This window comes from Strongylocentrotus purpuratus, unplaced genomic scaffold (assembly GCF_000002235.5).
Source record: "Strongylocentrotus purpuratus isolate Spur 01 unplaced genomic scaffold, Spur_5.0 spur5_scaffold_21, whole genome shotgun sequence".
Taxonomy (NCBI): domain Eukaryota; kingdom Metazoa; phylum Echinodermata; class Echinoidea; order Camarodonta; family Strongylocentrotidae; genus Strongylocentrotus; species Strongylocentrotus purpuratus.
The window spans coordinates 2,704,037-2,721,284 of record NW_022145607.1 but is presented as its reverse complement, the minus strand read 5'-3'; the positions used below and the strand labels follow the sequence as shown (position 1 = coordinate 2,721,284).

Sequence of the window (17,248 nt, the reverse complement as noted above, 5' to 3'; positions counted from 1 at the left end):
ATAAATAGTAAATGGGAGCACTATTTCTCTCTTACCCTGATTTTTTTCCGAACTGGGTTTGAGGAGGTTCCATGGGTGGAAACAGGGTTTCGGTCATACAACTGTTGTTGAACGACAGCACGCGTGCGTGTAGGGAAGCTGTTGAATTTAATTGTAAAAATAAGTTAGCTGATGTAAAAAAATAAAAGCCAATCGAATTGGGTCCCTAAAATCTCTGAAATATAGAAGTGTATGTATGACTTTTGACAAATTGACGTACATGTACATCGAAGAAAGCCCACATATGTCAAAGGAAAAATACCTAGATTTAAAATATTGACCCCAACAGTACCCTGGGTACCACATCAGGTCTTGCTTCACTGTTCTCTAGCTTCTTAAGGATCGCCAGGAAGGTAAAATATCCGAAAGTGCTCTAATCCTGCGAAAAGGTTAAGTCATGCAGTTTACGTACATAATGCTTTTTTTCATAAACGATTATTCATATACATTATGAAGAATATCTAAAATAATTCTAAATATCAATAAACATGAAGAAAACTGTTAATATTAATGATGCAAGTACTTGTGGAGCGAAATATATAAAATAAATACATCTCATTCTACGAATGATAAGGTTTCCTCATTATAAAAGAAACGGAAAGTTACTGGTACCTCTCAATCTTTGATGGTTCGTTGATTGGTAGATCATTTCCAGCATTCATCCGTGAAGAAGATTCCTGAAGGAAAAATCAATTACATCATAGAAAATGTCATATTAGAATGCTGTGGAAGGATATGATATATGAAGACATAATGGCGACAATTAGTTTTGGTTAGCTTGGATGCTCTAGGATGAATTAGACCAAACAACGAGAAAGACAAAATTCAAAATACATGCATAAAATGAACACGTTGTTGTTTCTTACAAAAAAAATAGCTGACTACTGTGTATAGTAGTATTTTATGTAATTTTTCATTCTCTATTTTTAGAATTTGAGTCCTTTTCTCATACATAGGTGTGTTTGAAGCAAAACATATTAAGGAATCTACACCGTAGGGCTATGTACAAAAGGTCATTAATTTTTGCTTTCTACGAAGATTTGTTTTTCATCTCTTTGATGATTTTAAGATTGGCTGAATGGATGCTTCCAAACATATCTGTATTTTCCATTTTCTTTTCTATCCCAAGTTTCAATCAAATATATGGCATTTGCTTTGTTTAGAGAAAACTTAAACACATAATAACCACTCACTCTAATTTCCGTGTTTTCATCAATTAGTGAGTGACATCTATATTCCGGTTCTTCAGAAGGATGACCGTCAGTTTCCATGGTTTGTAGATAGGGTGGATCGAATCCGCTGTATTGCCACGTCTTAGATCCACGCGGGGAAGAACAGTCTGTGCCATTTGTTGTGGTGTTTCTTTTTCTTGTCCCGGGGCACGTTATTGCTTCCATCTGATTTAGCATCGGATCTTGTCCACCTTTTCCAGGATATTTCAGCGTAGCATGAATGAAAGGATTGTGCTCCTCATTGTCACCCTTTTCATCATCTTTGGTTCTTGTGGGGAGACTCTTCAAGGAGGGTTCATCGGCTCCTCTCCTCGAATTGTCTACCTGAGATGCTAACTGTCGAGCACGTGACTGCGTGTCTGCATCTTTAATTTTGACCACCTTCTCCTTCGCATAATCTCTTGTTGCAAGATGTTTAGCACCATAGTGGAGGCCCCCGGATTGTAGATCTCCAGCATCTTCTGCATCTGAGTCTTCTTTACGTGGGGAAATGCATTCGTTTACGTTTCGACGACCTACATTTTTTTCAACATCATGGGCCATTGTGGAAAGATTCTTCAAGGAGAGTTCAACGGTTCCTCTCTTCGCACTATCAGCTTGATTGCAATCATTCCCATCTTCTGCAGTGTCTACCTGAGATGATAACTGTCCTGTACGTGAATGCGAGTCTGCATCATTCAGTGATACCGTGACATATCCACTTGTGATGAGATTCTGGCGGCCTCCGGATCGTGGATCTCCTGTTTTGTCTTTATCAGGGCAACCTCTATGTGATGAGATGTATTCTATTGCTTGTGTATGACCTGCGTTCACTGCTACCAGAAGCGGCGTCAAACCATCTATATCCCTCACGTGCATGGCAGCTCCATTCAATACAAGGTAATCGACTATGTCTTGGTGTCCTTCTTGTGCAGCGGCATGGAGCGGTGTCCATCCATCATCATCTTGTTCATTGACATTAGCATTGTGGTGAATGAGAACTTTTACGACATCCATGCTGCCATTGTAACATGCTGCATGAAGAGGGGACTTACCGCATTCATTTCTTTCGTTCACATCACATCCTTTTGAAACTAGGAATCTTACAACATCGGTATGGTCATATTGTGTTGCGATGTAAAGCGGGGTCAATCCGAAAAGCCTGGTACCCTTAGCTCTTTTCGCCATGAGATATTTGACAGCTCCTAGGTGACCCCGCTGAACGGCAGTATTGAATGCTGTATATCCATCGTTATCTTTCTTGTTAACATCAGAACCTTGCTGAACGAGATATTTAAGGACTTCTATGTGGCCTCCAGAAGCTGCACCATGGAAAGGAATCATCCCTTCGTCATCTTCTTTGTTCACATTAGCTCCACTGGATATGAGGAACTTGATGATGTCCAAATGACCGAAATACGCTGCAGCGTAGGCTGGGGTCTTCCCATCGAATCTGTTCTGCTTTGATCCCTCAGACAAGAGATATTTGACGGTTCCTAGGTGGCCCCCTTGAACGGCAGCATTGAATGCTGTGCATCCATCGTTATCTTTCTTGTTAACATCAGATCCTTGCTGAATGAGATATTTAAGGACATCTATGTGGCCTCCAGAAGCTGCACCATGAAAAGGAATAATCCCTTCGTCATCTACTTCGTTCATATCAGCTCCACTGGACATGAAGAACTTGATGATGTCCAAATGACCAAAATACGCTGCAGCGTAGACTGGGGTCATCCGGTTATATCTGTTCTGCTTCGCTCCCTTAGATACGAGGTATTTGACGGCTTCTAGATGGCCATATTGAACGGCAGCATTGAATGGTGTCCACGCAGTGTTATCTTTCTTGTTCACATCAGATCCTTGCTGAATGAGATATTCCATGACTTTCAAGTGGCCGCGAGCGGCTGCACCGTCGAGAGGAATCCTCCCTTTGTCACCTTCTTTGTTCACGTCAGCTCCTTTGGATATGAAGAATTGGACAATATCCAAATGACCAAAATATGCTGCGGCATAGAGTGGGGGCATTCTATCATATCTGTTCTGCTTCGCTCCTACAGTCACGAGATATGCAATGGCTTCTAGATGGCCATATTGAACGGCAGCATTGAAAGGTGTCCAACCCTTGGCACTATCGTAGTTCACCTCAGACCCTTGTTGAATGAGATATTCCATGACTTCTAAGTGGCCTTGAGCAGCTGCACCATGGAGAGGAATAATCCCTTCACCATCTTCTTCGTTCACATCAGCTCCTTTGGATATGAAGAATTTGACGATATCTAAATGACCGAAATATGCTGCGACATGGAGTGGGGTGAATCCAATATATCTGTTCTGCTTCGCTCCTTTAGCAATAAGATATTTGACGGCTTCTAGATGGCCATATCGAACGGCAGCATTGAATGGTGTCCAACCCTCGGTATCACACTTGTTAGATCCTTGCTGTATGAGATATTCCATGACTTCCAAGTGGCCGTGAGTGGCTGCACTGTGGAGAGGAATCCTCCCATTGTCATCTTCCTCGTTCACATCAGCTCCTACGGATATGAAGAATTTGACGATCTCTAAATGACCAAATTGCACTGCGGCATAGAGTGGTGTCATACCAGCATATCTGTTCTGCTTCGCTCCTTTAGTCATGAGATATTTGACGGCTTCTAGATGACCATTGTTAACAGCAGCATTGAATGGAGTCCGGCCCTTGGCATCTTCCTTGTTAACATGGGATCCTTGCTGAATGAGATATTCCATGATTTCCATGTGGCCTTGAGCAGCTGCACCATGGAGAGGAATAATTCCTTCACCGTCTTCTTCGTTCACATCAGCACCATTGGATATGAAGAATTTGACGATTTCCAAATGACCACGTAGTGATGCGACATGGATTGGAGGCATTCTGCACAAAGTGATCTGCTTCGCTCCTTTAGTCACTAGATATTTGACGGCTTCTAGATGGCCATATTGAACAGCAGCATTGAAAGGTGTCCAACCTTTGGCATCACTCTTGTTTACATCAGACCCTTGCTGAATGAGATATTCCATGACTTTTAAGTGGCCTCGAGCAGCTGCACCATGGAGAGGAATAATCCCTTCACCGTCTTCTTCGTTCACATCAGCTCCTTTAGATATGAAGAATTTGACAATGTCTAAATGTCCAAAATATGATGCGGCATGGAGTGGGGACGTCCTACCTTCATTTGTGATTTGCTCCGCTCCTTGAGTCATGAGATATTTGACGGATTCTAGATGGCCATGTTTAACAGCAGCATTGAATGGAGTCAACAAAGCGTTATCTTTCTTGTTAACGTCGGATCCTTGCTTAATAAGGTATTCCATAACTTTCAAGTGGCCGCGAGTAGCTGCACCATGGAGAGGAATAGTCCCTTCGCCATCTTCTTCATTCACATCAGCTCCTTTGGATATGAAGAATTTGACGATATCTAAATGACCAAATAGTGATGCGACATAGAGTGGAGACATTCTGCAAAAAGTGATCTGCTTCGCTCCTTCAGTCACGAGATGTTTGACGGCTTCTAGATGGCCATATTGAACAGCAGCATTGAATGGTGTCCAACCCTTGGCATCTGCTTTGTTAACATCAGATCTTTGCTGAATGAGATATTCCATGACTTTCAAGTGGCCTCGAGCAGCTGCACCATGGAGAGGAATAATCCCTTCAGCATTTTCTTCGTTCACATCAGCTCCTTTGGATATGAAGAATTTGACAATATCTAAATGACCAAATCGTGCTGCGGCATCGAGTGGGGACATGTCAGCGTATCTGTTCTGATTCGCTCCTTTAGTTAGGAGGTATTTGACGGCTTCAAGTTGACCATATTGGACTACAGCATTGAAGGGTGTCCAGCCAGTGTTATCTTTCACGTTCACATTAACGTTTTCTGCAGTGAGGCTCTCTAAGATGTCGACATAACCTTTTGTAGCTGCTGTATGAAGAGGTGTCTGACCCAGCTCACATTCAACACCTACGTCTGCCCCTTGCAGAATGAGAAAATCAACGATGTGTGCATGTCCTTCATGAGCCGCCACATGAAGAGGACGGAGTCCACCCTTACTTGGTTTATTGGGGTTTGCTCCCCGTGAAATGAGGTCTTCAACACCTTCGAGATGACCTTTTAATGCTGACTTGTAGAGCTGTGTGTATCCCACCTCATCCAGCTGATCTATGTCAGGGTTGAATGGTAGCTCTGGTTTGGAAGCACTAACATCGCTCAGTGATGCTTCATTCAGTGTGGTATACATTGCATACGAAGCATTATTCGTACCAGTCTCTAAGATGTCCTTGATTTCTCGTTGCTGCAGAGGAGATGTGCGTTCTTCCATTAGGACGCACTTGTCATCAGCGGATGCGTCGGTATTCAAATTAACAAGAGCGCTGTGTGACAGCTCATTATGTTCATTTTCTATATCTGCACCCGGTTGTAGTGATGTAGGCGTATTAGACAGTGCACTAGATCTATTTGTATGCTCTTTTTGTGCTTTATTGTGTTCAGTTTTCAAAGCACCGTGTGTATGGTGTGATGGCATGTTTTGCATCGGTGTGATCAGCGGTATACCAGTTCCTTTGGTCCTATAACAAAAGGCATAATTCAATTGTTGTACTCTAAATGATCTTATGGAATCTAAACTCTAAAACTGTTAAACCCTTTACGTCATTTGATTTATACCATCTTCGGAGAAAGAGAGAAAGGGAGAGGTGGGTGGGGATTAATTTGTTTCATATATGGGATGTAACATTTAAAGTATATTGCCGCATATTGATACATTATTAACTGTTCATGTATCTGCCAGATTAGAGCATAGTTATTTCTTTTCAAAGTAAGTCGAAAGCAAGTTAATGCATTTGTAGATATCATTTCGTAAGGGATAATGTGAGATTTAAAAAAAAAAATGTAATATTAAAATGGTAAAATAAAGGCGAATTCAGTCTTATCATTAATAAATGGCGTAATGAATAACAAAGAAAATCACAATAGGTTTTTCATCTAATCGGTTTGTGTGCATCATGATATCAAACGTTTTAGGGGGTTTCGTAAACATGCATTCAACTGAGCGGATAGTTTTTTTTTTTAAAGAATGAAGCCTCATGAAGAAGTGAATGGATCATACTAAATTTTTCCAAGAGGAGGACAAAATTAATATAGAGGTTTAAGTACTGAAATGGAAAATCGACTGTTTAGCTAAAATGAATTCCATTTTGGACAAGCGTGTCATGACTAGTTGCAATAACTATCCAAGTAAAATGAATGGTTACAGACAGTGGTGGTTCAAATCAAAGGTTTTCAAGTCTGATGTCCATGGAGATAAATAAAATGTCAAGGCATGAACATACATACATCTGATATGATCGCGTTTTTCGTTCTAATTTTTTTCTCATAACATAATAGTTTTCTTATTCGAAATCTCGCTCCTCATTCACCTCTTGTCTCCTTTTTTTTTTCTCTCTCTCTCTCTCTCACTCTCTTTCTCATTCTCTATATTTTGATGAGCACTCTTCTTGATTTGTTTATCGTTTTCATTTTTATCATCTCTAGAAATTGTCCATATTTTGTGAATGAGCAAAGATAATACATTAAGTTCTTGCTCATGTAGATAACGATTTTTCCATTTATTCACTGATAAATACACGAGCGATACGATTCACGTTAGTGTAATTTCCCGAATATAGCTCGTTATAATCATTAATAACACATATTTCTTGGCATACCACAACCTTGGGATACGCTTTGCTGGTGTTTATATGTGAAGATGATAATTGATAACAAAACAAACTCACATTTTCCGTTCCTGAATTCCTACGTCACTTTCAGCGTCTTGAAAAAGACTTTTTTCATTTTCAGTCTCTTGTTCAAACCCGCCAGATTCATCAGTATCCTGAACAAAAATAAACAAAACCAAATTTCATCACAGTTAATGAATCATAATTTCACAGGGATTTATCTTTTCAATGATTAATCGTTTTTACATATGACACTGAAAATTTGGAAACAATATGACATCACCTGGAACAAATTCATACATTATTGTACGCTAATTCATGCTGTTACCACGTTTAAACTATGGAAGCTGGTGCGTCGAGCAATTTCGGCGTCTGGTCGCCGCTGGGAGATCAGTCGATCACTAATCGGCGAGTTCAAAATCGGTCGGCAGCCTTTGACCTAGCGGCTTTGATTTTTGACCTAAATCGCTCGACGGCGAACGCTCGGGCACCTAGTGTATTTTGGTGCTCCGCCGATCATAGGCCGGCCGCCGGGCAATTTCTTTAAAATCAGTCGGTCGAATTTAATTTATTGTGGTTTTTTTTTTTCTGTTTGTTTAGGTGTTATGTTTTTGGTTTGCTTTTGTTATTGTAATAGTTTTTTATTTTAAATAATTGATAATAAATATTGTATGATTCAAATAGTCCTATTTTAAAAGATATATGTTTAATTTGATATTTCACATGTATGTACAACTTTGTACTGTTGTATTATTATACTTATGTTTTTATACTGTCATTGTATTATGCAGGGCTTTCTTGAAAAGCAGATCCACTGGCTTCAAGTGGGACTGAACGAAACTACCCTGTTGAAAGAAATCATGAATACATAAAATAAATAAATATTTCTATAACAAAGTTTGTTGATGGTTAAACCACTTATCCTATAAATACATTTAGAACAAAGGTATACAACCACCATATCTTTCTATTTGGTGAATTTTTGTACAGGACAACTAGTTGGGGTGCACGCGTAATTAATCATAAAGCAGCCTCATTGGCCCGTATTCTGAATTCAGGTTTAACTTTAAACCTAGGTTTACGTCTAGTCTAAGTCTCGCCTAACTCTCAGATTTAAACCTAGGTTTAAAATTGCGTTTCTGAAGTCAGGTTTAACTTAAACCTAGGTTTAAGCCTGGTCTAACTTTGTAGAAATTGTACACATATTTAAACCTGGGGTACACCTAGTTTAAGTCAGGTCTAACTATTTGTTGGAAATTCAGAGAAGAAGAAGACACCATTAAAAGGCATTACAACGAATTATTGGAAATAGTGAGACCGGGGAGACCTCTTGTGGAAAAAAACAAAACCTTTCACATTCATGGCGACGATGATTTGTTTTGCATCGCTGTTGTTTTTTAAATACCAAACAAACTGCGATTTGCACTTGCTAGCCAGCTGACTCCAACACTAGAGACAAACACATCGCCGTGCGGATGAAAGTCGGCCTTGCGATTTTATACCTTCGCCAAGTTTGAACATTAATTTGGATACTTCATTTGCTTATTGAATCTTTATGCCTAATATTTTCTAAGTCTTAAGATTTTATATGTTATATAAGATTGTGTGATTTGTATAGTACGACAATTCTTAAAACTAAAAAGTTACCAAAGTAAATCAACACGTATCACTTTGTTGCAGAGGAAAAAAAATATAGTAGCCCCATACCTTTAGTTTGACGTTATGCTCACGTATTTGAAACTGTGAGTGCAATACACGTTTTCGAATTGCGTCCCAACGATGTAAACAAATGCGAGTTAAAATAAACTTGCAAGGTTGGATTAGGCCTAGAATTAGGAGTAAATTAAAGGGGAAGTCCACCCTGAAATTAGGTTAGTTTTAATAGGAGTAGAAAAATGAGAGAAACAAGTCGGTGAAAGTTTGAGCAAATTCCGATTAAAAATAAGGAAGTTAGGATTTTTTAAGTTGTGATCAATCAAACACAAATTGGCAACTCTATGACGTATCATGCGAGCTCAACTTCCATTTGCTCAGTACTAAAAAAATCTAAAATTTTCATTTTCCCTCAAGAAAAATTTCAACCATACTTGCACCCTAAATATAATAATTGCAAATATGTTTCTATACTTCCCCTGCAAGGAACAAATATATATTCCGTCATCAATAACGAAGAAAACATGATTTTATGGAATATTATGCACAAAGCAAATGAAGGAGAGCTCGTATAATAAGTCACAGAGTTGCCAATTTGTATTTGATTGATCACAACTTCAATAATTCATAACTTTCTTATTTTCATTCAGAATTTGCTCAAACTTTCACTCACCTGATTTTCTTATTATTCTGCCTCTATTGAAACAAACTTATTTTTGGGGTGGACTTTCCCTTTAATGTAGAGCTAAATCTATATTTATGAGACAATCATGGATTAATTAAGAGCCAACGAGGGTATTACTTTTAAGCCGGAACTTTAGTATAGTTTTGGGTAATTCTACAATTTCTGCCCATATCAAATAAAAAATAAACTAGGGTCTAGATCTAGTCTAGACCCTAGGCCTATAAGTATGATTAGGCGCGCCTAGTCTATTAATATTATGATGTCAAAACATCCAGAACATCCTAAAGATGCACTAGATTCTAGATCTAGACCTAAATAAGATTAAAATGACTAAAAGAGAAATGATTAACAATACCTTCTTGATGCAGAATAACTAGTCCAAAGTCAACATTGAAGCTCATATGGTCGAGTTTTAAGCTTTTTTTTACGAACAATGCAATACATTTTCTAACCGTGTGTACGAATGAATGCGCGCATGGTACGATCGAATGATATGCGCGCTTGGCCGGTGACCAAAAAGGGGATCGTGATACACGACACGTCGGTTCAAAAAAGGATTGCATTGTCCTAATAAAAATCGCCTAAAAATCAAGTAAATAAGCTTCAGCAATGTTGACTTTGGACTAGTAATTCTGCATCAAGAAGTTATTTTTGACCATTTTTAGTTTCTCTTTTAGTAATCTAGACTAAATCTTATATAGAAAATCTAGAGCATTTTTAAGATGTTCTGGAAGTTTTGACTAATCTGGGCAAAAAATTGTAGAATTACCGATTTTTTTAATGATTATTTATTTATTCGTAAGGATCAATTCCACCTCGATTCAGACTTTTTCAGCAGTTTAACAATAAATCAAAGGGTAAAACAAAACAAAAAATCATGCCATAACGTTCAACGGTTGCTTCGAAAGAGATTTGTTTGTGTCGAATATTTTCAATTGAAATTATTAAATTTGCAGCACGAAATCCAGCTATGAAACAGCCTATATCAGCGCAGCTACCCTGGAAGATGGGTGAGCTGTACTTAGCATGTGCAGTAGAAGCAGACTACATCTCCATGGTAGTTAAACCTTAGCTTAACTTTAAACCTGGGTTTTAGACTTAAACCTGGGTTTAACTAAACCTGGCTTTCAGAAACTGAAATGATACTTAGACCTGAAGTCTGGCTTAGTTATACCCGGGTTTAAAGTTACACCTGGGCTTAACTAAACTTGACTTCAGAATACGGGCCACTGAGTTTAACTGGAAAACGGTGCTCCATTATAAATTTTACTTTATAAATGACAACGGAATTAAGCAGTTTAATTTTAAATATATTCATAGAATATTGCCCAGTAGAGACAATTTATGTAAATGGAAGATTAAAAATAATAATCTAGATGATATATGTAAGATTCCAGATACAACTAACCACATTCTCCTGGCTTGCAAGAAGGTTTCGCTTTTTTTTTAAAGATTGTATCAAAATTAATCGAAACTTTGTTTAATTTTAAAATCTTTTTGAACGAAGAAATTCCTTTAATAAGTCAGGAAATAGAGAGAAGAGAAATGAATCTTGTCAATCTTATTTTAAACTGCGCTCAGTTTATTATCTATAGAAACTATATTAGAGAATGTTTTGGAAGTGAAAAGCACAGGATACATGCTGCATATTTGATTAAAGAATTAAAGGTGTAAATCTCAATATGAAATGTAATTAAAAGAAATTCGATACAAACGAAGTTACAAAAAGGTTTTCATTATTTTGGTTAGTGATTATGTCACATTAGTCTGTTAGTTTCATGTTCTGTACTATGTATGATATATCACAACTGCATGAATTCTGTATTCAAACACTGTTGTAAATAGCTGTTATTTTATGATATAAACAAATAAAGTCCCTCGAAAGAGGATAAATAGAAGGAAAAAATAATAATTTTGTATGACGTTACTTAAGCCACTTAAATATTACAGTGGAATTTTCCTATAGATTGCGGCTCATAAGCCATGTCCGGCTCGTCAGACGATTTGATACGGCGACAACAAGATTTAACAAGTCGTTTTGGTACGAATAGAAGTAGATAAAAATAAATCCTTACTGACTGTGAACATTAACTAAATCAAATATTCTATTTGGTGGCTCACTGACCATTTAATTTGCAATCATATTATAACAGGTACCGGAACAAAACACAAGAGACCAGCCATAACGGTTTCGCAGGCCTTCTGACAACTGTTTAAAAGGTCCAATAGACCGACGGCCTACGAGGCCGAAAGCCCGCAGGATTCGTGTACCCTATTTCATGAATTTCTTTCGGTTTCATGAACTGTTGGTCTCGAGTGCCGAGGATCTAGTAGACTTTTGTCCTTTTTTATATTTTGTTATGCATTTCTATCTTTTCACGATCTCGTGGGCAGTCGGTCTAGAGATACAAGTGGGTTGTCGATCAACTCGGACGACATAATAGATCTCAGATTTTACATTCTTGTTCAGGAAATTCGCAGTTTGATGATTGATATTTATTTCAAAAGTTCTGTTGGCTAACTTGAGTGGGAGATATTCTTTGTGAATGCATTGGAACATCAGGAGTGAGAAAGTCAAGTTTAAGAACCTAATAGTTATTCCTGAAATATATAAGTAGATATAATATTATTTCCTTTAGACCTAAATGAGTAAACCTTTTAAAATGCCTAAGCATATTAAACAATACATTTTGCTTACCTCGACTCCATCTGTTACTGTTGATTCTGGACCCATCTCCACGCCATCAGTGTTCACCCCCGTATTGGAATCACCCTGGAGCAAGTGAAATGTAAAGATATTCATCAGAAAGGGGGTCACAAGGCATCAATCTTTGAGCCACGGTCAATTCTGTGTCGTATAAAGTGTGTACTTCTTATAATTGTTTGATGTAAATTAATTCATGATATATACGATAAGAACTAAAAAATAAAATCGAACACTCTTTAATTTGTTGAAACTTTCAAGAAGATAACGTCATAGGTCAACAAGATGGAACTTTAAAGCCATATACAAAATGTACATAAACAATTCAAATGGGAAAAAAGAATAGGCGTAGAATTTGATGATTTCATACAAGAAGAAGCTGATTGTTGCTCTAAATTACGTTCCTATGTATTGGATACCAGGAGGTTGACAGGTATAACTGGTTGTGCCACTCTGAGGATCTATTTGCCAAATACACATCACATACACAGAATACTATAATTATTTTAGATGCCTTTCAAACGGAAGAGATCTTGGACACGTCTGTTCAGGCAACAAATTACTTGGCAACTTCGAGTAAAAACTCTGTTGCAGGTGTAAAGTATAAGGCGGAGCAATTGCTGGATGTCTGCAAATCGAATTCAATTTATTTAAGCACCCCAATGTGCTGTTTTAATTTATGTTGAATTATTTTTTCAGTTCATGTTTATCCCAGGTTTAACAGAACCAATTTAACCACCCCTGTAATTAGATTTGTAAAATGTCTACCTGAAACATTTCCGTGTATTGTGACATGAAGTATGACGTGGCTTTGGATTGCAAGTTTGAACTTGAAGGTTTGAAGCTCACAATTACAATCTAAAACAAGGTTGCAACATTGATTGTACAGGAAACGTTTAATAAGCATACATTTTGTCGGATACCTTAAGTGCCTGGCTGAGGTTAATAGTACCATGGATGAAGTTACATTGCAGTGCAATCTGGATAACCATCTCGTTGCCCGAAACAGAAGGGTCGATCACGATATAATCAAAGTAAAAAGGCAGGGCATTGTTGCAGCAACATTAGAACCCCGAAAATCCAATAATTTGTATTCCAAATTCCTTGTGGCGTGCAAGCTATCAAGTGATCATGTGGACAACCCCGAGATGGCAAGCATCACAAAATCTTGGCAGGGTACGAACGGTTAAGATGAACATTAGACTATAATCTTGATAGCAGTGCCTATTGCAATTGGATGTTGCTTGTTGTTCTGCCTAATCTTAACTATCTGGGCATGACAAAACAACAGCAGTCTGCAGGACTTTTGAGACACGCCCATCTGGCAATGGCAAAGTAGTATAATCTGTCGTAGGTAATATCAGAGGTAGACTACTTCAGGGCAAATATGGCAAAATCAGGGGACTATTAATATTAAGGCCTGGAACAGATATTTAAGCAAGACCTCAGGCGGAACATTCCTATACCTATTAACATCGTCTTGTAATCAGCACCTTTTTCCTCCGTGCCAATACCATCTTGTGATCCCATATTTATATTTTGTATAGAGTATCATTTGAAGCCAAGAAAAAAAAATCGAAACAAAGAAAACGCACATAAAACATATTTTCTGTTAGTGACGATTTCTGACTTTTTTTGGAAATACATTTTGTTGTATCTTTTTCGAGGTAGATGCGAAATCATGACTTGAATATTTAATTTTTGGATAGTATTGATTTAAGTCTTACAATGATATTAATTATGTTTTTCTTATTTTCTTTATCAATGGTTTCAGTCTTGCAGATATACTCATGCATCAGTGGAACATAATGCAGTATCCTGCTGAAATAGTAAGCATGAACGGTATTTAAGAGGGATAATTGAGCTAATTAATCTTATACTCTAGAAAACTGAATATCATTACATAAAGTAATGAATTATATGGGGAATGTATGGGTGAATGTGTGTGTGTGTGTGTGCGTGTGTGTGTGTGTGTGTGCGTGTGTGTGCGTGTGTGTGTGTGCGCGCGAGAATGTTTGCGTTTTTGCGTGTAAATAAATAAAACTCCTTGTAATGATCAGTTCCATAAACATGACATTCTTGTGACTGCAATTGTCAAAGAGTTCGGTCCTGAGACACAATTGATCATGTCTGATTGGTACACGTCTGTAAAACCCAATTCCATGCTCCTACATAATATTCACACACACATGCACACACACCTACACCAAACCCTTTCGTATTATTTTTCAATGATATGAAGGCTGGATCTCGAGTAAGGGAAGCATAACACATTGAAATTATATTGTTACGTTGTTTACATAATTATGACCAATGGTAGAGATCTGTGGAGCGTGGGTACAAAATATGCCCTCGTAAAATACATTCTGTAGAGGATAATTTCAATGGAAGCTTGTCTGACATTATTTTTTTGATCGAAGTTGGCCGTTGTTCCAACTCTTCGACAATTTTTGTGTTGCGCTTGTTAATTTCGAATGAACTTAAATGAATTAGGTGGCCTAAACTGGCTTAATGTTGCAGTATTCGTCTCTCTCTCTCTATCTCTCTTTCTCTCTCTCTTTCTCTACCTCTCCCTCTCTCTCTCTCTCTCTCTCTCTCTTTGTTTGTCGGTCTCTCTGCCTTCCCCTCTCTCTCTCTCTCTCTCTCTCTCTCTCTGTTTATCTCTGTGTATTATGATGATCAAAGATTAAGGCCCGAATTCACAAAGGAGGCGTTTTTACGCGTTTTTTTTTACAAACCTGGTTTGTAAAAACGCGTCGAAACGCGTCATATGACGCACGAAAACCAAGGTTTGTCGACAAACCTCCTTTGTGAATGTCGGGCCTATGAGGGCAAATTAGCCTCAAGTAAGGTGGGTAACAGAAACAAGAAAGAGAAAGCCGAGAACTCGGGGGAAAACCGAGAACATGCGGACAAAGAATGTGGAAGTTGCAAACCCATAAACATCTATTGATATGGAGCTACTCCTAGTGAAGAGTCGGTCACGGTGGGTGATGTTTTTTCGGCACAACTTCTCGATTCTTTTGTAACAATTCATATTCCTCCTTTTTTTTATTTTTATTGGAAAGGGGAAGATTTCGTTTGAAATTCTATAACGCAGTAGATGTATATATGACATTACTAATCAGATCATAAACAGTAAGAATACCTTTGTATCTTTACTGTTTTTTTAATGTCTTTTTGCCATCAAATTGAATGTTATGTGTTTTCTTCCTCCTCAACTTTAAGTAATATTATTATACGCCTCCCAAACTTAAACGGGTTCCCCTTTTTCTTCTCATTGTTTTTTTTTTTTTGTCAAAAAACATGGGTGAAAAACATTTCCCTGTAAAATAATTTATGAAAAGAGAATGTCAATGGAAGTTTGTTCGACATTGTGTTTCGATCAATGCTGGTCATTGTTACAACTTTTTAGACATAGTCTTTTGCGCTTGTGCATTGATTTCTGAGATTGAACAGCTATGCATGTACCATCTATTTAAAGGGAAATCCAACCCAATTGGATATCTACTCTAAACGAAAGCAGACAAATCAGAGAAGCAAACTGATGAAAGTTTCAATTAAATCTGAATAAATATAAGAAAGTTATGCATTTTTTAAAGTTGTAATCACTATACGTAGGGGCACTTCAAATTGGCTGAAGCGGTAATGTCAATGTGATGTAGTGCCGGACTACTTTCCTATCTGTTCCAACATATAAAATGACTAAAAATTTAATGTTTCAACAGATAATGGCTCAGAGGGGTCTATTCTTATTAGGGGACCTATAATAATATATAATAATTATATAATAAAATATATTTTAAGTAGTGCCCCAAGGGTGAAGGAACTTACGAGAAAAACAGAAATTGGAGATATTTTTGTAGACGGAAATGGGAGAGTAATCCACGCCCTACGTCACAATCCATTGACCAAACCACCAATTTGAGATTCGTATAGACTTAGTGATCTCGAATTTCTAACATTCTTAACTTTCTTACTATTGATCCGATTTTATTCCAAACTATTGCCATTCGGTTTCTGTTATTTTTCTGCTTTCATTCAAATCAATTAATTACAAGGGTTGGATTGCCCTTTAATTATAATAGAATTGTTGTCCCAAAAAGTTTAGATGAAGTAAAACCACCGAACCTTAGATTCAGAATTTAAATAAAAGAGTGTTAAAATATATTACTTCATTTTCTTAATTCCCACCACCATTGAATTAATTAAGTGATGCGCATGTGACAATTACATGTATTCATTTCTTCTCCTATGTGACTCTATTTTGCCTTATTCTGATATCTCAAACATCACAATTTGTTATTTATCTTATTTTCCTGCTTTTATACAATTGAACTTATTACAAGGGCTGAATTGCCCTTTAAACTTGCTGAGTTATATTTTGCCACAAGTTTTAGTATTGGCCTGCTATTCATTTCATTAAGAAAAAGAATATATTTTATAAACGATTCCGTTTTAAGCCAACGTGTGTGAATGAAGCAATATATAAGAAATATCGTAATAAGTTAAATACGCTTCTACGTTTTGCTAAAAGAAAATATTTTCATGAAAAATTTGACAAATTCAAAGGAAATTTTAAAAAAATGTGGCAATTTTTAAACGAAATTCTAGGTAGAAACAAAACATCAAAGGCCAATGGAATTATTCACCAAGATATCAAGGTAGAAGATCCGTTTGATGTGGCAAATATATTTAATGATTTTTTTTGTTGTGACTGTAGGAGATAGCCTTACACGATCTTTACCAAGTTTAAGTGCAAAATTCTCTGACTTTATGCCTCAAATGTCTGAAAAATCTTTGTTTTTTAACCCTATTACCGAACATGAAGTTGTTGATGTTATAAAGAATATTAGTTTCGGAAAGAGCCCTGGATACGATAACATATCTCCTGATATTCTTAAACCTAGTGTATATTTCATTATTAAACCCTTGACTCACATATGTAATCTATCTATACAAACCGGCGTCTTTCCTGATAAGATGAAGAAAAAAAAAAGTTATTCCTATTTATAAGAAGGGTGGTAAATTTGACTGTAATAATTACAGACCAATATCTGTTTTGCCATTGTTTTCTAAAGTTCTCGAAAGACTCGTATATAATAGATTGTATAATTTTTTTTATCATTAATAATTTGCTAAGTCCTAACCAATATGGTTTTAGGAAGAACTGTTCAACTGAATTTGCATTGATTAAACTTTATGACCATATTCTTAAATGC

General features: G+C 37.1%; 1 protein-coding gene across 1 annotated transcript; it reads right to left on the bottom strand.

The window, feature by feature from the left end:
* Nucleotides 1-641: 641 nt before the first annotated feature.
* LOC587063 (serine/threonine-protein phosphatase 6 regulatory ankyrin repeat subunit B-like) lies at nt 642-13,018 on the bottom strand. Its single transcript, XM_030995082.1, has 5 exons — nt 12,950-13,018; nt 12,021-12,095; nt 7,042-7,139; nt 1,233-5,835; nt 642-716 (listed from the first exon to the last, which is right to left on the bottom strand). Exons 1-5 carry the CDS (start codon nt 13,016-13,018, stop codon nt 642-644), a joined length of 4,920 nt encoding a protein of 1,639 aa, XP_030850942.1.
* Nucleotides 13,019-17,248: the final 4,230 nt, after the last annotated feature.

Bases quoted from the DNA above. Each gene is read 5' to 3' on its own strand.
- LOC587063 (XM_030995082.1), bottom strand. From the start codon at position 13,018: ATGGTTATCCAGATTGCACTGCAATGTAACTTCATCCATGGTACTATT. The intron at 7,140-12,020 runs GTAAGCAAAATG...ATTTTTGTTCAG, and splicing joins CAGTAACAGATGGAGTCGAG to GATACTGATGAATCTGGCGG. The intron at 5,836-7,041 runs GTGAGTTTGTTT...CTTTTGTTATAG, and splicing joins GGAATTCAGGAACGGAAAAT to GACCAAAGGAACTGGTATAC.